Source organism: Mesoplodon bidens (genome assembly GCF_964165515.1).
Source record: "Mesoplodon bidens genome assembly, chromosome: 1".
NCBI lineage: Eukaryota > Metazoa > Chordata > Mammalia > Artiodactyla > Ziphiidae > Mesoplodon > Mesoplodon bidens.
In genome coordinates, this window is record NC_138176.1 from 79,683,847 (window position 1) to 79,707,538 (window position 23,692).

Here is a 23,692-nt window from a genome sequence, read left to right on the forward strand (position 1 = left end):
AAGATCCCACATGCCGCAGAGCGGCTGGTCCTGTGAGCCATGGTCACTGAGCCTGCGCGTCCGGAGCCTGTGCTCTGCAACAGGAGAGGCCACAACAGTGAGAGGCCTGTGTACCGCAAAAAAACAAAAAAAACAAAAAAAAAAACCCTGCACTATGAGGACGTGCGGAGAGGAGTGCCCACTAGAGAAGCACTGAGAAATTGATTGAAAGCTTCAAAAGAGAAACCCCCCACATTCACAGTACCATAACATGTTGTTGATGTTCTCTGTACATATAAAATGTACCTTCTAATGCTGTAATGAACATAATACTACTAGCACCTGTTTATCTACGTTCTGAGATTTTTATTTTACAGTTTGAGGATGGGTGTTGACCCCTGTGGTATGCTGGTCTAGTATGTGTGCAGTACTTTCACTCTGTAAAGAAAGTATACTGTATAAAAGTTTAGAAGAAGCAGCAAGAGGTTATAGCTCATTGTCAAAATCGGAGGCCCGCATCTGAGTGTTTAGGCTGTGTACTATATATTTGGATATTGACAGAGAAGGCACTGTTACAAGAGGCGGTTCAAACATAATCAGAAGTTGCTTTGGGCTTCCCTGGTGGTGCAACGGTTAAGACTCCACACTCCCAATGCAGGGGGCCGGGGTTTGATCCCTGGTCAGGGAACTAGATCCCACATGCATGCTGCAACTAAGGAGCCCATGTGCCACAACTAAGGAGCTGGTGCAACCAAAAAAATAAAAAAAAAAATTGCTGATTCATAAACTAGTAAAATATGAAGTACATCTGTTTGCGATATACACTGCAGAGGTGATGTAAAAGCAATGATTAGGTTCCAAATTGGGCTACCAAACCGATTGATTGAAAAACCTATTCTGGTGTCACATGAGCATGAAGGGTATTAGTAACATATCTCTCCTATAGATCCAGTTGCTAGAAAAGTTTTCCTTTTCCCTTCTTTTCCCCTTTTGGAGTATCACAGTTTTCCTAATATGTTTGACAAGAAGTTCCCATTTTAGGACTTTTGAACTGCTTTTCTCTTTGCTTTGAAGGCAGGATTAGTGTCTATCTTTACATCCCACATGGAACCTAACACATTGCACGGCATATAATAGGGACCCAAAGTTTATTTTTATTTATTTTTATTTTTTATTTTTATTTTTGTGGTACGTGGGCCTCTCACTGCTGTGGCCTCTCCCGTTGCGGAGCACAGGCTCTGGACGCGCAGGCTCAGCGGCCATAGCTCACGGGCCCAGCCACTCCACGGTATGTGGGATCTTCCCAGACCGGGGCACGAACCCGTGTCCTCTGCATCGGCAGGCGGACTCTCAACCACTGCGCCACCAGGGAAGCCCAAAAGTTTATTTTTAAATGCAATAAGGAAACAATCTTCCTCCAGATAATTGCTTGGCTTGGTTCCTAACTTCATTCAGGTTTCTAGAGAGTGTTCTATCAGTACCTTATCTAAAATAACATCTGGGGCCTCCCTGGTGGCGCAGTGGTTGAGAGTCCGCCTGCCGATGCAGGGGATACGGGTTCGTGCCCCGGTCTGGGAGGATCCCATATGCCGCGGAGCGGCTGGGCCCGTGAGCCATGGCCGCTGGGCCTGTGCATCCGGAGCCTGTGCTCCGCAACGGGAGAGGCCACAGGAGTGAGAGGCCCGCATACCGCAAAAAGAAAAAATAAATAAATAAATAAAATAAAATAACATCTGTTCCCCATCACTCTTTATCCTACTTTTCTCCGCCATAGCCCTTACCACTATTATTTTTGTTTACTGTCTAGTTTCCCTGTTAGAATATAAGCACCGTGATTGCAAAAAATGTTGCCTGTTTTGTTCACCATTATATCCCTTGTGGTTAGGGCAGTGTGTCCCTAGTGCTTAGCTCCTACCACATGGTAGGTATTCAATAAATATTTGTTGAGTAAATTAATCCAGTTTCCAGGCTGAGGGTGCTCCTAAGAAAGGTCAGAAAGGGAGGCACAGGGCTTCCCTGGTGGCGCAGTGGTTGACAATCCGCCTGCCGATGCAGGGGACACGGGTTCGTGCCCTGGTCCGGGAAGATCGCACATGCTGCGGAGCGGCTGGGCCCATGAGCCATGGCCGCTGAGCCTGCGCATCCGGAGCCTGTGCTCTGCAACAGGAGAGGCCACAACAGTGAGAGGCCCATGTACCGCAAAAAAAAAAAAAAAAAAAAAAAAAGGGAGGCACAATGGGGACAGGTAAGGGAATGAGTGAGGGGTTCGCTGAGGGGATAGCGGAGGAGTGGGCTGATATCAGGAGGAATTTTCATGAAGACTCTGACAACAGTGGGAGTTGGGCTCTTAGAAGCTTCTGTAGAAGTTCCTGTAGGGTTTTGCTTAGGAAAAAAGGGTCCTATTGCTTCTGTTCTGTTTGTGGGATCCAAGGCATCACGGTGGGATGGGTCTGCTCTAGCAGAAGGAGGGTGGAGGGAATGAGAGGCAGCAAGGTGGGGCTGACCCTAGATGAGGAAGTGGCAAGGATCTCAGGGGAGGTCAGGCAGAAATAAAGAGCAATCCCGACAGCAGTGGGGAGAGAAGGTGAATTTTTCTTACTGTGTTTACTGGAAAGATGAATTCCCAATTTTGGTAGCCATTTTCCTGTAAGAAGCCTTTTTTTAAAAATTTTTGCGGTACGCGGGCCTCTCACTGTTGTGGCCCCTCCCGTTGCGGAGCATAGGCTCCGGACGTGCAGGCTCAGCGGCCATGGCTCACGGGACCAGCCGCTCCGCAGCATGTGGGATCCTCCCGGACCAGGGCACGAACCCGTGTGCCCTGCATTGGCAGGTGGACTCTCAACCACTGCGCCACCAGGGAAGCCCCCAGGAAGCCCCCAGGAAGCCTTTTTAAGATATACTTTCCTGAGTTGAAAATTACCTATATTTGTTATAATAATAGGATTAACAATAGCAATAACGCATTTACATAGGGACCTTCAATTTGCAAAGTGTATTTATATACATTATCTCATTCGTTTAATCCTTACACTATTTTCCCATTTCAGTATTCTGTGTGTTATGCTTTGAGTTTGTTTTCTAGGAATAGGGATGAGTGTTTAGTGTGTGCATGTGTGTATCTGTACAAAACATGTTGGGCTCTGGTGCGTCCACAATTTAACATGTTTAAGCATACAAATATGGCCACCTCAATCCAATAGGATAAAATTGGGTTTCTTGTTATAAAAACAGGCTCTAATTTCTTTTCTTATCAAGAAGAATTTTGGAACTTTATAAGCTCCTGGAGAGCAGGAATTGTGTTTTATTCATCAGTCAATAGAGAGAATTAGGTTAAGAAGATTTAAAAGATCAGTTATAAAATGTTTTAACTCCACAACTTTCTTATATTTGTATTACCCATAGTGTCTTTAATGTACCACTGCATCATGCTTGGTTCCGGGAAATTCAGCAATCTCCCCCAACCCAAACACACACACGCACACACCCAAAGCTCAATCTCTGGCTTTAAGAAGCTCTTGGCCTGTCGAAAATAGACAGCTGGGTAAATGTGCAATTGTGAAACAGTGTTATGGGTGCTATGTCCGTGCAATTGTGAAACAGTGTTGCGGTTGCTATGTCAGAAAGGCTCCGTGGAAAGGCAAGGCACAGAAGAGGGAGAGGTCTGTTACCTGGTTGCTGGGGAGCCTGCTCGCAAGGCTTTATAACAGAAGTCATCCTCGAGCTGAGTTTTGAAAGATTATCGTCTGGAATCAAGTGAATAACATCTTAAAAATGTAAATTTCTTACCTTTACCTTAGGATATTAATAGCTAATCCTGTTCCTTGAGTAGCCTCTTCGCCAGCTAAAATGTGCCTCTTCAGGGTCAGAGACATTCAAGGACGTTATAGTTTTCTCCTTACGCACTGTATCTGCTCTGTGTTGAAGTACTTGTAGGAAGAAAATTAAGTGCAGGTTTTGTGTGTGGGTTGAGAGCCATTGGGACTGCGGGTGTGTCAAAAACCAACCAGCAGTGTCCCCAAATCATTCGAGTCCCTGGCATGTTTTTTTCAAGGCTTTCTTCCTTGTAACTGGTCCCTGATGGTAATTGGTTGAATCAGATTGAACAATGCAGTCAGATAAACAGTTGTGGCAGCTGCTGCCATGGCAACGTCACCGTCCTCACCCTCCCAGTGCGCGCCCCTTCCCCACCCCTCCTCCTTCTCCAGCTTTCCTCCAGTAAGTGCATACTCGCTAGTGGTCTGGACGGGCGGCAGGGTTTAATGGCAGCGCTATTTTCTTTCCAAACTGTTCAAAATGATGAACGAAGATGCAGCTCAGAAAAGCGACAGTGGAGAGAAGTTCAATGGCAGTAGTCAGAGAAGAAAAAGACCCAAAAAGGTAAACTGCTGGAATTAGGAACGTCTGTAGAGATGTGTGTGTACGTGTGAATGTGTAATATCAGTGAGGCTGTAGGAACCGTGGAGCATTAAAATTAACTACAGACTATAGCTGTGCAAACATTGCTTTTTAAAGAGGTAGGTGCAAAGCGCTGCTTTCTGAGAATAGGAAAGAGACCTCGGTTCATAATAGATAACGTTGACTGGAGCGTGCTGAAGTGCACAGAGATAAGGTGTGTTTGGCATGTGGATTATTGAGGACTGTGGCCACTGATGGATGCTTCTGGTATTAACTGGGTACAGAGAGAGTCATTTTATTTTTAGAATGGGTGAGTTTAAAAGGAACGGTTAAGCAAGGTGGATTGTGGAGCAAAAGGAAGATTCGGGGCCAGATGTTTGGGCTGCGTGATGATCTTGAGATGGCTGGACAGCAAATGCCTTTTGGATCCATGCTAAGTGTATTCTTCTGAAGGAGAAAAGACTGATGTGACAGGAGAAATTGGATCCCCAGCATGACATTTCTTTGGTGTGCTTAGCTCTTTTGCAGTTTTTCCAGACATTAATGTGATAGCTCTTTCATTGATTAAGATAAACAGCTAAAGATATTATGGGTTAGGGTGGGTTGGGCACACAAAGCAGTCTGTAGGATTTCCTACCCTGTCATACATTCCCACACCCTTGACTTTCATGGAAACATACCAGTGAGAAACAGTGGGAAAAGATGTGAACTATTCAGCCCCACCCAGTGCCAGCACTTCTTTCTTTATGGCCTGACTCCTGGGAAACTGTTGCAGCCTCACAGAGCTCTTTGAGCTCCACCTCTCAAGGAGATGCCTTTTAAATAAAGTCTCCTAAAATCCATTTATTTCCTGAGTCAATAATATGGGCGGGATCTATGATTCTAATGTAAATGGATTCCAAAGCTAGCTGGTTTGGGATTTTGAAGGAGCAGATTAAAAAAAATAAGTATCATGAGCAAATGAATATTTTTTATTTTGATAATGTTGAAATTGCATTGTGCTTCAAAGTCGTAGATCTCTGATGTACTAAATGTCTCCTAATCTAAAAATTTTGAAATAATTCCAGACCTCTGATATTGAAAAGATCATTGGCAAACAAGGGATTAGTATATTTGTACAGTGCCATGTAATTTGATTAAAAAAAACATGCCCACATATGACAGTTTTTAGATAATAGCATGAAGATAGTGATGCAATCTGATAAATGCAAAAGGATAATTCAGGGCAGGCAGGAACATTGGTAGAATGTCCTTTTGTACTTAAGGATTCTGGATCCCCCAGCCCTCGAGGACATTTTTACAGAGTGTTAGCTAATTGATCAACATTTTTTAAAAAAAGAAAAAACAGCTAGAAAAGAGAAAGAGAGCAAGAGATAGGGAAAAAGAAAAAGGGAATTTTTGCTTGAATTCACAATATCATTTCAAAATCCTCTTAATTTCTTTCTGAATTCCCTGTGCTGTATTAGAAACAATATACTTAGAACTATTAATGAGGTAGAGAATGTATCTCAAGAAGATTTTAAGCTCTGAGTGATGATACTAAATTAACACGACCAAAGCCATCTTAAAGTATTTGAGGGATTAGAGAAGAAGAAATCATCATATGGGATAACTGTAGCATTTTTAAAGCTCCATTTTCTCAAACATATTTATTTTAGGAATAAATTCTTTTCCAAACTTGCAGTCAAAATGATAGCAATTAATAGCAAGTTTTGAGTGTGTGTGTATGTTTGTGCATACATTAAAAGGCACATACTAAATGAGCTGTTAAAACACAGTGAATTTTGAATGTTAAAAGTAATTTCACCTAAAAAGAACACACACACATACCACACATACACACAGGTAAACATCCTTCAGCTTGGCAAGTCAGATGAAAATGGGTTTTCACCTTAACTCTATCATTTACTGTTGTGTGTTTGGAACCTATCACTTAATTTCTCTGATCCAGGTCCTCATCTGTAAAATGTGAACAGCTGTGTATACCTTTTGGTATTTTGTGAGGATTAGAAATAATGTGTATAAAATTCTTTGAGCAGTATTTAATATATAGATGATGACAATAACTTTTAGGTGTTATTGCTCTTCCCTTAAATGGAATTATTTATTGGAATAAGCCATGTAGAGGAAAGTCTATTTATAATTTAGAGAGAGGCAGAATATGCTACTGGTACTTTGCAAAGGCTACTAGTCATTTTTCAAAATGTCAAAAGTTATATGCTATAATTGGAAACATTTTGTCTCATACAAATTATTGAGATTTATATAAATGTACCCCAGGTCTTTAGATTACTGCTTCACATCTTTTGCACAGCAGGCAATTTAAATTTTCATATTTAGAAACTTCCAAATTGTCCAAGCCAGAAAACACCAGACATCCCCCTTTCTTGCTAACTTTAATAGAACATTAAATGTGCTTTGATGGGGAAATAATAATTGAGAGATATTCATCCCTAATAAGGATGAAATCCGAGAAAAGCAAGAATTGGAGCAAAGTCAGTGCCACACCACTTAATTCTATTGTCTGCTTTTCTACTAGAGGTTCACATTGAATCCACTATAAGATTCTTTTATTTTATTTTATTTATTTATTTATTTATTTATTTATTTATTTATGGCTGTGTTGGGTCTTCATTGCTGCACGTGGGCTTTCTTTAGTTGCAGAGAGCAGGGGCTACTCTTTGTTGTGGTGTGCAGGCTTCTCATGGCGGTGGCTTCTCTTGTTGCAGAGCATGGGCTCTAGGTGCATGGGCTTCAGTAGTTGTGGCTCTTGGGCTCTCGAGTGCAGGCTCAGTAGTTGTGGCCCAGGGGCTTAGGTGCTCCATGGCATGTGGGATATTCCCGGACCAGGCTCGAACCCGTGTCCCTGCATTGGCAGGTGGATTCTTAACCACTGCGCCACCAGGGAAGTCCCAGTATAGGATTCTACATAAGCATCTAGGATTATGGGCCATCAGGCTCACTGTGGCCTGGGTGTTGACCTAACATGTTGAATCATAATTTTTGGAAACGTGCCTCTTCCTTGAGTAAATATTTAACAGTTGAGCCATAATCCACCTGTTTATTCTACACCTCACAAAAGCAATTCTTCTGAGGGACAGAACTAAAGGGTCCTTTGCCAAAAAAGCCACAATGTGAGAAAATAAGCTCAAGGAGTTTATTTTGTATTAGAATTTTAGTGAGTATCTGGAAGATAGAAACTCTTTTAGCTTTTCTTAAGAATGTGTGTGCTGGCTTTAGTAACTGAGCTTGTCAGCACTCTCCCCGCAAAGACCACCAGGAAAACACCTGTCGTTGGATGTACTAGGGTTCCGACTCACTGTAGTGAGAGAGGATGCACATCACAAGGAACTGAGTTTGAAATGACTCATTAGGTTTGGGCTTTGAATGAGTGATTTGGGGGAGGGTCCAAGAAAGTGGGGACTCACTCTGGGTTGGGTGCTCTCAGAAAGCAGGAACAGTTTTATGATTGTGTATCCCAATAAATCTTAGCTCTAGGAGGGCAGACTAAAGCTGTAGTCAGTAAAGAAGTGGCAATCTCTCAGTTAGCAAGAGAGAGGGATGTCTAGAATTTTGTGGCTTGGACAATGTACATATTTTGTCTGTGTTTAGACACGCTAAGGTGCCATTATTGTCCTGCTCCATCGTGGTCACAGAGTGGCCTGGTCTGATGATGATGCCCTGTGAAATGATTTATGTTCAACAGCAAAACACCGAGGTCAAGCTGATAGTAACGGGCCAGCTCCTGGATGTCAGCGGCTGCTTTTCTCTTTCTCAAGCTTGAACACAAAGATACTTTTGGAGAGAGAGAGAGATTTATTTATTATTGGATGCTCGTTAGTGTCCAAGGAAAATAAATCAGATAGTATTGTTGCTAAAATATTCACAGAAACCTTTTTCGTCTAATACTTCAAAAAAATAGTTTCCTTAAGGCTCAGTTATTTCACACAAATAAATATTAGCTAGGACACAGATTTGGGATTGATGTTCTAGTGAGGGTTCAGTGGAGAAGAGGATGTGGAAACTACCGGAATTCTCACCTGGGATCCTGGACTAAAAGGAAGCATTGGCAACTGTGTGAAATGTATCAGGGTAAGTGTTTAGCCCATTCTAAATCCCAGCCAACTCTATAAAAATTTCTTATCCGAGACAATATTTTGGCAGATTAGATGAAAAGAATCCAAGACCATATTAGTGGGCAGTACCCCATACTTTCCAATTTTGTATCAATGACATGGCAGTGGATTTGCACTGGAAGAGGCTGCACGAGCCTTAGATAATTTACATAAATGATAATGGAAATGCTCAAATGTCAATCACATGTGACAGACCCATCTGAAACCACTAGGCTTGGTGAGTTCTTCTAAAACAAGTAAATAATTAAATGGCTTAATAACCATTTTCCTCATTTGGTGGAATAACTGTATAAAGATGAAAGTATAAATATGTAGTGTTGTTTTTAACAAAGTAGTAAGATAAAATGGTTTTGTAGGATACCTTATATTCATTTAAGAAGTTTTGACCTGGACCATTATTTGAAAATATTTGTGACCTTTGCAAAAATATTTTTGGTTTATATAATTTTATTGCTGTTTACTTGCCACTGCCTAAATGGAGAGATGAAAGTGGTGCCAGATGTGTGATTGAAATGGTGAACCATTGAAATGTGAATGAGAGACATAGTGAAAGGTTTATTTTTACAGCAGCCATGGAAAGCATGGCTTTTTTAGTGGAATCAGATAGCAGATCCAACATTTGGATGTTCAACTTGTCTTGCAGTCAAATTAGTTTTGAATTTAGTTGGTGCCTTATCTTGTCCAATCAAGTCTAGAAAGGCTTTAATATATAATTTACCCTGAATAATATCCACACTTCTTCAATTTTCCAAAAACTTATGATTTACCCTTTATTTTACATCAGTTTATAACCCAGAATAGCGTGTGCTGCCTGAAGACAGCAATTCCTCATTCCTGAAAGTATTTAAAATGACCATCTGTCAGAGATAACGGAAATTTTTTTACTGGATGGAAAAATCCCTTACAACAGCGGTCCCCAAGACTTTTGGCACGAGAGACTGGTTTTGTGGAAGACAATTTTTCCATGGCTGGGGGTGAGGGTTAGGGTTAGGATTCCGGCTGTAATGCGAGTGATGGGGAGCAATGGGGAGCAGCAGGTAAAGCTTCACTAGCTCATCCACTGCTCACCTCCTGCTGTGCGGCCTGGTTACTAAAGGTACTGGTCCGTGGCACGGGGGTTGGGGACCCCTGCCTTACAACCTAGTATTCTGTGATTTTCTTTCTATGTCTGTCTCTCTCTTTCCATCTCTTTTGACCCACCCTCATGATACTGATGTTTTTCACTGCTAATTTCATATGTACGTAATAGCTAGAAATTAATCCTAAAATATCCTTTTTTAGAGTAAAGTGCTGTCTGCTGACCACAACTACTAGAATTACCTGGGTTGCCTGCTAAAAGAACAAAATTCTTAGGGTCTACTTTAGACCTGCTCAGTCACTTTTGAGGGTTTTTAACTGGCACCCCACTCTTTTTGATGTGTGCTAGAGTTTAGAACCATTGCTTTAGAAAGTGGTCAGTAGTCATGAAGTCGAGTTATTTTAGAAAGAAGAATCTCTGATTTCAATTAGATGTGTTAGATTGCTACTTGGCTCTTACATTTTTTTCTTTTAAGGCTAGATGGCAACAGCATTGATACAAAAGAAGCAAAAGCATTTTTCTCCCATCTTCTTCTTATTCTACATCTAGAACCTAGAATGCTTCACATACACCATCTCATTTAATCTTCAAAATAACTCCCATTGAGTATTATTATCCTAGTTTTGTAGATGAGCAGCTGGAGACTCCGAGACTTTATACAGAGAGGGAGATGGAGGAATGATAGACATTTTCCCCACCAATCAACAAATGACATATTTTGAACCATTTCTCCCATGGAAACCAGATGCTAAACTATTCTATGCTAAGCTATTCCTGTGCCTCTAGCAAAGCTTCTAAGCTATCTATAGCTTCATCTTCTGCCAAGATATCCTCCAGATCTTTTCCCCCATTGTTGCTTCCTATCTTTCATCAGTTGATCATGTTTTTCAAAATGCCCACTCTAATCTCTGGGAATAATGTGTAAAGAGGATGTCTTTCCTGGATGTCTATAATATTCTTCCAAGCAGTACTCCTCTTTCTCTTCATTTTGCTTCCATTATATTTTCTGATATGTTGGTGTAGATGTTTCTTTCAGTTTCTTTCAGATGTTTTTTTGAAAATCCACAGAAAGGAATGGGACAACAAAAGAAGCAAACAGGTATCCTCATGTGGTTTAGGCGTGTTAAATTAGGCTAACATGAAAACTTGATCCAAGGGGCTTCCCTGGTGGCGCAGCGGTTGAGAGACCGCCTGCCGATGCAGGGGACACGGGTTCGTGCCCCGGTCCGGGAGGATCCCACATGCCGCGGAGCGGCTGGGCCCGTGAGCCATGGCCGCTGAGCCTGCACGAACCGCAAAAAAAAACCCAAAAAAAACCCCCCCAAAGAAACCTTGATCCTACTTTCACAATATGAATTCTAATTATTCTCTTGAGGAACTTCGTTAGTACGATATTCCCAGTAATTGCTCTATGGAAGGCTCTTTTTCATACACTCTTCTCTGAAGTGTTTGCGGTTTCTTTTATCTTCTTGATAACGTTTCTGAAGAGACAAGTGATTGCATATTGAAATAGAATTAAGATTTTTAATCTGCATTTGTTAGAGCATACTAGATTATAAATGTGTCTACAGTTTTATTTCTTTCCTGCTTGTATTCTGTTCTAATTCCTGTTGGTAGCAGAAACAAAGCCACTGCTTATTTTTATCTCAGTGGGCACTGGCAAGATTCATCACAACAAATGAACTTACCATCTCAATTTCCTTTTACTTTGGAAGGGCAGAGTTGGGATTGCTACCAAATGAGACAATCTTTTTTTTTTTTTTTAATTTTTAAATTTTAATTAATTAATTAATTTATTTATTTATTTATTTATTTTTTTGCTGTACACGGGCCTCTCACTGTTGTGGCCTCTCCCGTCGCGGAGCACAGGCTCCAGACGCGCAGCCTCAGCGGCCATGGCTCACGGGCCCAGCCGCTCCGCGGCATGTGGGATCCTCCCGGACCGGGGCACGAACCCGTGTCCCCTGCATCGGCAGGCGGACTCTCAACCACTGTGCCACCAGGGAAGCCCTATTTTATTTATTTTAATTTTGGCTGCATTGTGTTTTCGTTGCGCGCGGGCTTTCTCTAGTTGCGGCGAGCAGGGGGCTACTCTTCATTGGGGTGCGCAGGCATCTCACTGCGGTGGCTTCTCTTGTTGCGGAGCACGGGCTCTAGGCACACGGGCTTCAGTAGTTGCAGCACGAGAGCTCAGTAGTTGTGACTCATGGGCTCTAGAGCGCAGGCTCAGTAGTTGTGGCGCACGGGCTTAGTTGCTCCGCGGCATGTGGGATCTTCCCAGACCAGGGCCTGAACCCGCATCCCCTCTATTGGCAGGCAGATTCTTAACCACTGTGCCACCAGGGAAGCTGAGACAATCTTTTGATAGAAAAAAAAATTATTTTATATACTCGAGTTCAAGTCAGTATGATAGGGTATTTCTTTTCTTTGAAATCCATTAATACTTGCCAATTTTTTAAAGCTGGAGGGAGACAGTAAGAAATGTTCTAGTTAATGATACACGTAAATCTAGAGGGTAAGCTTCTACTTAGTTATCAGACCTGGTTTTTACTCATGTTTTTCTGGTAACTCACAGACAAATATCTTCTTCTTTTATCCACTAATTTGTGTTTGTGCTCATTAAGACAAAGACCTTGATTTGTAACATTTGCTTAATGAGCTTTGATTTCTAAGAATCAACTTGTTTAACTCAGTTTAATTTAGATGTTTCTTCCTAACACATATGAAAGCTCCTTTAATCAACCATTGGTTTGCTATGTGTATAGTACTGCAATAGCTGCTATGGCATTGCTGGACTAAAAGTTAATGATTGATTCCCTCACTGAGTTTATAATCTGACTGAGCAGACATTTCTATCAAAAAAATAAGCCATCCAGAGAAATATTATAAATATTATGTAATACCTATATTATAAGTAATAATTATTATGTTGTACATTGCCAAAAATTAATTCTCAGGAGCCTGGAGAAGGGCAAGGGATCAGTGTGATTTTGTTAAAACATTAAGCCATATGAATGGGTGAACAATAGCCCTGAGCCTTGAATTTCAACTAATACTTAAGTATGAAGGAAGGGGATACACAGGCAATCAGATGGAGCAACCTCAGCCATATAGTTACAAGATACATTAAAGATTAAGAAACTGGTGAGACATTTAATGTAGTTTACAGTTATAAACTTTGTGAGTGAACTCTCTCTGACGTGTCCTTATGCTCTGAGCCTTGGTCAGTTCTAGGCTTACATTTTGGAATCCACTTTGTTTGGGGGATTATACTGTGTCCTTCTCTTATAGAATGTATCACTGATCACTCATCTATGAAGGTCTTGCCCCATATTTATTCATGTTTGTACATTATTTCTGTAGTCAATAGTAAATTCCAAAAAATAAGCATAGGAATGCTTTTTGAAATTATACAAATAATCAACCTCTGCCTTTACCTTAAGAAATACTGGTATAGTTAACCCAGGGCTGTAATTACCTAGAACACTTACACAGAAATTTCTAAGACTTTACATATTAGCTGAAAATGGCTTTTCTCATTTGGTTATTATTATATCTGTTGTATGTTAGCCTACTTTGTGTGTTGGCATACTTTTGAGTTCACTCTGAGTAGCTAGATCCTGTTGTATTTTCAGATCTTTGAATGTGAAATTCATGACTTTTCCCTTTTTCCCACTTGCTTGGTCTATCTACAGGTTTCTGCCCTTGGTCTTTGTCCATCTTCACTGGTAGACAGAGTGACTCATGGCCAATTATTTTACCTTTGGCTGCCTTGGACTTTCTACCCATAAAGCAAGGACAGTTATAGCTGCTGCCACTTCAGAGAACACTTAAGTTTAAAGAGAAAGAAGTAAAGGAGTGTTTTAGAAGTAAAACTATGAAAACAGAAATAAATGTTAGGATCTGTGTGGATTGTGCAAGTCTGAAGAAGTTAAAAATGAAAGGTGGACCATTCTAGACTGTTTCACCAAGTACTAGAAAGTGATACCTTTTTATAAGTATTTTAATGTAATAATGTAATAATTTACTATAATGCTGATCTTTAGCAACAAATATCTCTATGTGGCAAATTGAGCCAGTTTAGGTGAGGGTGTTCTAACTTTTAAAAAAATATTGAAAACTGTAAAGAAGCAAAACATTATGAGAATTATGTATGAGAAATTTGGTATTTTCTGTGTCAGGATTTCAGTTCTCTTTTCATAAAATGTGTATCCCTAAATATTCCTTTTCCTGGGTGTTCTCAATATTTGCCCTGATTTGAGACAGTGTGGTGGCAAGATGCCCTCCTCTCTTATTTTGTAGCATTATCTTGTAATCATTGCACAGAGGGGTGGCAGCAAAGCTAAAAACCAATATTCAAAAATGAAAATCAGGAAGAAAAAAAACTAGGACAAATACAGACACTCTTCATTCAGTAGTTTAGAGATACCATTAGAATTATTAGCACTATCCATGCTATTGGCTTATTAAAATGAATATGAATATCTACCTAATTTTCACACATCCAATCAAATCTGTGTTAGCTGTGTTTCACCTGCCACAATTGCCAATATTTTCTGTGTAACTGACACAGTAAATCATTTCAGGGTCCTCTTAAATCAGTCAAATTCAAAAGACGAGATCTACATATGAATTTGGTATATGTATATTGTTGTCATGAGCTATAGTAGTATATTTAATAATTGTCTATGCAGCTGAGGCTTAGCATGATCTATCATGTATCATCATCTGTGTAGAAAAGTTGTTCCAAAGCTTATGTTTAAATGGCCAATGGAGAGACTTCATAAATAGCCTATAGGAATCAGTTCTGTTCTGCCTCAGCATGAAGATGAGAGGGTTATCATAACGGTGTATTTGTGTAAGCATTCCTCTGTTCCAGTACTTTGATGTGGCTATATGCCACACACCTGTGCGTTGCCGGGTCACACAGCATGTAATGGGGATGTGGGCCTGTGACAGGGTGGAGGCAAATTTGTCATACTCAGAGTTGTGACGTTACTTCTAAATCTCCTGAAGAAAGCTAATATGCCTTTCAGTATGATTGTCAGCTTCCCATCCTCTGTAGAAAGTCAAGGTACTGCTCTATCCTGATGATAATGCTTTATCCTATGTAGTACAGGTGAGGAGAAGGATTGAGGAAATGTCCCATAAGTAGCTCCTCTTCCACCTATTTCTGAAGACATGCATCAAAGTTTGTGATTCAGAAGGATAAAATAATTTTGTATCTGAGGTTTATCTGCAGAGCAGTTATTTTGGTGTGGGTTTCAAGACACTATAATTGTTTGATCATTTTGAACATGTAAATCTGATATTAGAATAGAATTTACATTGTGGAGTTTACCCCTAGTTCTAGAAAAGGGATTTGGTTCTCCCAGGACAACATACAGAACAAAATGAAACAAGTGACAGGAGTAAAATAAAGTATATGTGTAAAAGTCTTTGAGAATTTTGTATTTGTGCTTTGAGAATTCAGAAATTGGCAACACTTTCCTTGTAGCCTATAATTTATAGTAGTGACTATGGAAAGCCTTAATGTAAATTACCCATTTGTTTTCATAAATTTAGACTGTTTTGAAAACCACATTTGAATAGCACTAATAAAATGTGTGTGAGTAACACATTACTCTGAGACTCTGAATAAGTCCATATACTGGGGTTTTAGGATGAATAGTGACTGGGTTTTGGTTTGAATTGCTCAGCTATTTAGGGTATAGTGCTAGTCTAGCCACTATATTCCATACAGACCAATTCTCTTCAGTCTCAAAGGCATGGACTTCATGTGTAACCTCAAAGAGTAGATGATCAAAGGGAGACAGAGAAGGCAGATCCTGCTAGATGTGTGCAAACCTAAATCCATTACCCAAACACACACTTTTTAAAAATGGATACTCTATTGACATGTATTTATGTGTCAAGATTATTCCCTAATTACTATCTCCTTAATATGATAAGGAATTCTATCTTGTCTAGAAGATCCAAATGAGGAGTAACAATAGTAAAATAATGAAGGTAAAATGGAGGTTCTCTATGGCTTTATGGTGTTTACCAAAGTCAAACTTGTTTGAATAAATTATGTTTTATCCAATAAGATGAGCAATTTAACTATAGAAAAATTATTCATTAGGAAAAATAGTTCACCTCATTGGAACAACATTTTACAAGAATAAGTAAAAAAAATAAAAAGCAATAGTTAAAAATATTGAGAGCTTATCATAGTATTAGGTGCTAGCCATTGTGCTAAGAGTTCTACATAGATTATCTAATTTTCTCTTCACAATAATCCGATGAATGGGTACTATATTATCCTCACCTTAAAGATGAGGAGATTGATGTCTAAAGGGATTGAAAGATTTCCCTGATTGAATCCATGTAGCTCTCCCAGGTTTTCCCCTGGGTCAAACCTACCATTCTGCCTGTCTCCAAAACCCTGTGCTGTGCTAATAGAACAAAGTTTTAAACAATTAAAATAGGATCAAGAATGAAAGAATAAACCCATTGTCCAAAACCCATTGTACCAATATGCCTTCACTGATTGGTCAATGAATCTAAAAAGCTACTTTGATTGATTTTTTTCAAATATAGTTTAAAAGACTAGTATAAATCCAAATAGGAAAATGTTTTTTATGTAGTTGTTGACTAAAATTATCAGATGCTTTCACAATATCCAAGCCAGATGTGAGTTCTCAGTCTTAGCACTGGAACACTGAAGAATGAAGCTTTATACATTGGTATTTGCATCTGTGCTTCAGCTATTTTAGTCAAATGGCTGACACCCTTAACATAGCCTCTCCAATATAAGGGGGAATTTGTTAGTGAGTTCATGTTGCTTGTCCTAATTCAAAAGGTCGCTAATCTATCATGTGTTCCATAATCTCATTACACAGCAGGGACCTCTTTCCAGTTGTTAAAGAATCAGTAGGAGTGATTGGGCTATTACATGGGGCAATCAGGCATTTTTCTCCTGGCCCATGTGGGAACCTTCATTTTTGAGAGGATAGGAGGTCTGTTCCATCTGCAAATTCTTCCAGATGGCCTGACCCGAAATGGCTTCCATGCCTGATTTGTAAAGGTAATTCTTAGGCAACAGCAAGTATATGTGGTTTGGGAACTTACTCTTACTTTGACAGAATGCCTTGATCAGATAAAGAACTACTCATGGACAATTTTCTGAGTCACTGGCCAGAGTCCAATGAAATAGTGAAGTTCCTTTCCTTATTGCTTCTTTCTGATAATAATTTTAAGGGATGATTATATTTTTACAACATTTTATTTATAATTTATCCAGATGTGAAGACAATTAGCTGAATGGAAGTATTTTTTCCTTAATTTTTCTTTTCAAAAATGTTATTAGGATATACTTTTTGTAGGCTGCCTATAACAATGTCAAAGAGTTTAGGAAAAAATTCTATACACACGTACATACACATTTGTATTACTCTGAGTTTCAGCTATGATATATTGTGAATGGCTTAGAAACTTTTGATTTAAAAAAAAAGTTATAACCATACTCTAACTCATAGCTGCCTGGATGTTTGAAGTGTCTTCACTATTGTTGTTGTCATAGAAAGTTTCTATAATGAATTATCCTCATTCTAAACCCAGTGATATGCCATGTATAGATTTTAGATTCTTGTCTACAGCTGGATTATTAACTTAGAAGCTATAAATTGAATTTCCAAATATTCAAACAGGCTTCCTTCCCCTTAGGGTGGGTTTGGCTACTTTCATCTGTGTATGCCAGGATCTATCATGGCTGTCTCAAGTTTAAACCCAGGAGTCAAGGGTCATGTAGAGATTATCATGGGATGGCCTAATCTATTATTATTTATTTTTTAAAATAAAAAAAATTTATTTATTTATTTATTTTTGGGCTGCATTGGGCCTTCATTGTTACACAGGGGCTTTCTCTAGTTGTGGAGAGTGGGGGCTACTCTTCGTTGCAGTGTGTGGGCTTCTCACTGTGATGGCTTCTCTTTGTTGTGGAGCATGGGCTCTAGGCACGTGGGCTTCAGTAGTTGTGGCATGCAGCCTCACTAGTTGTGGCGCATGGGCTTAGTTGCTCTGCGGTATGTGGGATCTTCCCGGATCAGGGATCGAACCCATGTCCCCTGCATTAGCAGGTGGATTCTTAACCACTGCACCACCAGGGAAGTCCCTAGATGGCCTAATCTATAATTCAAATATCATGTACATTTTGCCTTAATACTTTGTAATAAAGAAAGTAATGTTAGTTTGCATTTTGGAAGTTTTACTCTTTGGAATGGTTTCTCAAATTCATTTCAAGGTGATCAATGAGTTTAGATCTTGTTATATTCTCTCCTGACTATACAGCTCTTTGTATATTTCTATATGAATGCATATCACCCTTTCAGAGTACGTTTTTTTAAAACCTCCAGAAGAGCCTTATTTTGAGTAGAGATTATTTAACACTGTATGCATTGAAGAAATGAACAGTTATGAATAATTCAGTAAACTGAGGATATGTGATCCAACATGGAACTCCTAGAATGTTTTTGATACAAATAAGTACCTCATGGGGGTGATTGATACTTAGGCAGATATGGCTGACTATATTTTTCCATATACTGAATATTCTGGGGTATGAGAATGATCCCTTGCCTCTGTTCAATGGCAGTTGTCAAGTACATATTCACCTATTATTTATCCAGTAATTTCAAGGCTGTATAGCTGACATATTTAAAAATAGAATTGATATTTTGCTTTTTCTTTCTACAGTAGTAATTTGATTATTTTCCATAGGCCTGCCACAATGAAAAGTAACTATGTCTGTTGACCCTAAAGTGACCTTGAGGAAATGAGGTGCTTATACCAACTTAGGTAACAGATGATAAGTATCTGTGTTATAGCTGACCAAAATTCAAGTTCTATAGTGTAATTTCTACTTGAAGCTAACATTTTGAAGTTGAATATGAGATTTGGTAAAAATACATCCAGTGGAATATATATGAACATGTATTCATATATATGTGTGTGTATAATAAATCTTTGGATATTACCAAATAATAGCAAAAGATACCACAAAATTTGCCATGTTTTCTAAGTGATAGTATTCAGTTATCATTTAGTAAAATCATATCTGCAGCCAATATTGCAGATAAGATAATATTTGATAACAGTCATTATTAAAATAAGACATTCTGAGAAAGGTGGACTTCAGTATTACTTTCTTAGAAAATTTGTTGTAGTTCTTGAGTTTGCTTTCACTATGTATCTAGTCAAAGTTTGTATTTCTTTAATGATGCAGATATGTCATTTTCCATTGGAAAAAGAACTGCTTTTAGTCACAATCAAAAAACATTTTCTGTTTTTTGTGACCACTTTCTCAGTTGGGAGAAGATGGAAGACCAAATAAACTGGTAAATAGTAATCTACATCTATGATATTTATTAGAGATTATTTTCAGTTGCTGGCAGTTATAGATAGCTGTTTTTATATTTTAATTTTAAAAATTCTTGAAAATTAATGTAAATTTGGAAATCAAAGAACTGAATTATGGAAAATGATATTTTGTCTCATAATAAAATATTTCTACCTTTAAAATTATGAAACCAAACTCAAAGCAAATATAAAAAGTAAGGCTGAAAAAGAAACCTCCAATCTACCTTGAGTAGACATTATGATAGTTCTTGGTAATTTTCTTTTTTTTTTTTTTGTGGTACGCGGGCCTCTCACTGTTGCGGCCTCTCCCGTTGCGGAGCACAGGCTCCGGATGCACAGGCTCAGCGGCCATGGCTCACGGGCCCAGCTGCTTCACGGCATGTGAGATCTTCCCGGACCGGGGCATGAACCCCGTGTCCCCTGCATCGGCAGGCGGACTCTCAACCACTGCGCCACCAGGGAAGCCCCCAGTTCTTGCTAATTTTCAACTAAATACATTAGAATTTGTTTAGGTTGCAAAGGGAAAAATATTTTTCTGCTTCTGTATTTCATTTGATGGTTCATATGTCAGTTTATTTATGGAGTGCTCACCACTCAGCTCATTTTAGTACAATGTTATATTTTGTGGTTGACCTAAAACATTAAACTGAAATATGATTTTTTTCAAAAACACAAAAAAAGGTTTTTTTTGTTTTGTTTTTTTTCAGTAGATATGTACAGTACAAATGGCTTTCCTTCCATTGAAAGTCATTTTTGGAACTCTTTGCAGTGTGGTCCAATTTAAGCTGTTTTGCTTTTTGGTGTTAAAGGTGTATATTACTTATTTTTGAGAAATTTTGCCTCATTAATTCTTTATGAATTTGAAACCCTTTACAGTTTGATATGACATAGTGGATTTTGCTGTGAGTCTAACAGTAAAAAAAAAAAAGGTCCCTTCAACCTACCTCATCCATCTCTCTGTGTGGATTAAGTTCCCTCAACAATACTCCTAGGGGCTTATCATGATGATAGGATTTTGTGCTTGCTTTAGTCGTGTTTCCCATATGCAGATGCCAATTGTTCAGTGAGTATATACGTAACAGCAGGCATGCCAGTCAGGATTCAGCCAGGATTAACCAGGAGGGCTCTATACTCTGGTGTGGCACACAGCCATCTTTTGTTTTTCCCATGCCAGAAGCCCCTCATTTTCCCCGTTTTTAGAAAATCCAGACTAGTGTGAACACTATGGCCTTGTATGGTTCTTTGGGAAGTAAACAGTCTTTTATTTATGATCTAAGTCATAAATTGCAATTCATTTTCTGTGCATCTGTAGAACCTCTAACAAATAAACAATTTTAGAATTGAAATGTAATCAAATGTAATACCTCTTAAATATCCTTAGCACCTATCCTATGTGTATAATAAAGGTAATATTTTTATTATTGCAAAACCAATATATTTACGAACCCTCAATCTCTCTCTCTCTCTCTCTTTTGAGAGTGTTTGTGTGTTGATGTGTGTATGCATGCAAGTGAATTTACTGTGTGATTCATACTAGTTTCTTCGAGAGTATAAACTTGTAGGGCTCCAAGTAGCTTAAAATAGAGCTAGAATTAGCTTAAAATTTCAAAATCCCAATGTCTTATTTTATATGAGGAAACTGAGATGCAGAGAAATCAAATACCAAAATCATGTAAGTCATTAAGGGCAGATGTGGGCCTAGACTTAAGGTCTCCTGACCCGTAGAACAGTGATCTTTCTATTGCTTAGAGGTCATCTTAAAGAGCAGTCAAAGCCTAGCAGTGAGAAGAGTATTTAAATGTTGATTTTGAGCGAGGTACAGCTTTACAAAGGCCCCTTATCTGCTTATGAAGGAGACTCAGGTCAGCTTGACAGTGAGTACAGGCCATGTTTCTAACACCAAGTGATGTGCCAATTTTCATTTGCAAGGTTATTATGCAAAAGCTAATTTCTTGATATTTGCTAATCAAATGCTTCATGAGAACGTGTTATACTAGTGCTCCCAATCTAGGGCTGTTTTTCAGCTGGGATGTGTAAAAGGGGGGCTACTTTGCTGGAGTCATGACTCTGGTGTCCGCCGGGTCCAGGTATATATTTTATGATACGTTTTTTTTTTTTTTTTTTTTTTCGGTACGTGGGCCTCTCACTGTTGTGGCCTCTCCCATTGCGGAACGCAGGCTCCAGACGTGCAGGCTCAGTGGCCATGGCTCACGGGCCTAGCCGCTCTGTGGCATGTGGGATCTTCCCGGACTGGGGCACGAACCCATGTCCCCTGCATCGGCAGGCAGTCTCTCAACCACTGCACCACCAGGGAAGCCCTATGATACTTTAAGACCTTTTAAAATTAGAACTTTAAAACAAACTGAAAAGGTAGCCAAAATCAAAGCATTATTAGGAAACTGTATATGGATTTGTTGAACCATTAACACATATCCATCTTATAAAGGTGCTGGTTTCACTGAACAGTCTGTGTAGCTTCAATTTTTAATCTCTTCCTACCTTGATTCATGTTGTCCTCCCCCCACAAGACACACACACACACACGCACACACACACTTAGGCCTCTTACAGTTTTTGTAAGCTGACTCTAGGGGCTACCGGACCCATTCTGTGAGTGCTTAAAATTCCGTTGTTGTGGTACTCTTATTAAGAAAGGGTCTTGGTTACTAGTGGGGGTATTCTTTATTCATCCATGTATTATTAATTCTTCTCTCAACACACATTTATTGAATGCTTCTTAATGGCAGGACATTGTGTGGTGCAAAATACAAAATATAGAATACTAATTCCTTGAGGCCCAGGAATATGTCTCCCTCATTTAATAGATGATTATTTTATTACATGATAACTGACATGATGGAAATGTGCATAGTCTAGTACAAGAGCACAGAAAAGACCGGACAAGAACTCCTGCAAGTTCTGATGACTGAGCTGAGCTTTAAAGGATAAGTAGGAGTGATCCAGGCACAGGTGCAAGAGAAGCATTTCTGACAGAAGTTAGAGCATGACTCATGTCATGGGGAAGTGAAAACAGGCCTGCACACCCTGGAAAAGAGGGCATATTGGGGCTGAGGTTGGAGTCTGGAATGGGACAGTGGCTCTGACGTGTGCGAGGTGTGTAAGCTTGGACAAATAATTTAGCTTCTCTGAGTCTCGGTTTCCTCATATGTAAAAACTGAGATAATTACAGAACCTACCTAATAGAGTTTCCGTGAGAATTACGTGAGTTAATATATGTAAAGTGCATAGAATAAGCCTTGGCAATAGTGAGCATCATGTAGGTTTTCTGTTGCTATATTATAAAATGAAAAGCAAGTAGAGCATATGATACATGAGGCAGAAGTAAAGCTATTGTGCCTCATGGTAGTGAGCTTGGACTGTATGTTGTATATTTAAAGAGGAGACTTTAAAAGGCTTTAAATAATGGGGTGACATGACCAGATTTATTTTTTCCATCACTGTGGAGACTGCAGAGAATGGGAAAGCCTAGAGACAGAGTTTATTTAGGGAGCTATAAAACTTGGGAGATGTGATCTTGGAATAAACTAAGATGTAGTGGTGGTAGCTGTGGAGAGGAAGGGACAGATAAAGGTAAATGAGTCTGATTAAGCCACTGAGTGGACTTAGTGGTGAGGTGAAGTGGGGGAAGAGTAAGAGTGAAAAGTGACTCCTAGGTGTCCAATTCTGGTGATTTGGTGGCTGTTGGTACTAGCAACTGACAGAGCTAATAGCAGAGGAGCAGGTTCAGAGGGAAAGGGGCTGGGTTCCGATTTTCACCTTTAGGGCTCATGGTGCCTGTGGAACATGCAGAGGGAAAAGTCCAACAAACATTTGATGTGTGATACTTGGGGGAAAGATCAGGACAGGTATAATTTTAAGAACCATCAGTGTGGTGAGGTTGAAATCATGAGAAGTAATGAAATCACTCATAGATAGAGGACAGTCTTGGAGCGACACCTGTAGTTACAAGAAAGGCTAAGAAAGAAATTGTTAGGATAGAAACAACAAAAGGAGATAGAAGAGCTCCTAGGAGAGATGGGAAAGAGTACGTGCTCATCTTTGCCTCCAGGTATGATTTCCCCACATAAGAGTGCCAGGCTTAGATTCTAACACGTATTCCTCTAAGGCTGCCCTTTGCGTATGCTAACCCAAACCATGAGTCTAAAGTTGCCTGGTTTTTCACCCAGGCTGCATGGCCACAGTGAAAATAAGTTAACTGGTCACATGTTTCTCCCTGGTTAGGTGGACCAAGCTTGTTCTCCTGTCCATTGGTCACACAGTCATTGTGTCTTTGGGGCCATTGAGTAATGCTAGTTGATTTTCTAAGCATACTGTTATGAGTCTGTACAGTTGGGGCATTAAGTATATCATTTGGGCAGTTATTCCTAAATTAAAGAGATCATTAAAGATCACAAGTTAAAGAGATGATTTGGGCAACTATTCCCAAAGAAACCCAAAATAAATAATCTCTTTCTGTGATATTTTTCTTCAGTTTTCTCCGGAGTGTTGGAAAGATCTGAACTTTATAGCCACGTCTTTGCAAAAAAACAAATCTGCTATTAATTGCCTATGACTAGCTGATAAAAAATCTTTAAGCTTTTCCTGCCTTCATTGTGAATTTCTCTTACACAATGAAAGAATTGTAAAGATACACAAAATTGAGGCAATTAGTTTTGTATATACTGGATGTGTCACATGTAAGTGG

The 23,692-nt window shown here is 39.4% G+C and overlaps 1 protein-coding gene across 24 annotated transcripts in view; it reads left to right on the forward strand.

Annotated features, from left to right (window-relative positions):
• ANK2 (ankyrin 2) overlaps positions 1-23,692 on the forward strand; it is a 720,153-nt gene that overhangs the window by 351,583 nt on the left and 344,878 nt on the right. For 2 of the 24 annotated variants that reach the window (XM_081237047.1, XM_081237041.1), the window contains exon 1: positions 4,219-4,356. The exons of 19 other annotated variants lie outside the window; for them this stretch is intronic. In XM_081237047.1, coding sequence (XP_081093173.1) covers positions 4,273-4,356 — 84 coding nt within the window. In that variant the 5' untranslated portion in view covers positions 4,219-4,272. Of the gene's footprint in view, positions 1-4,217; positions 4,357-23,692 lie in introns of those variants that run through there. 3 more of the 24 variants (XM_081237035.1, XM_081237042.1, XM_081237026.1) reach the window with 3 other exon arrangements.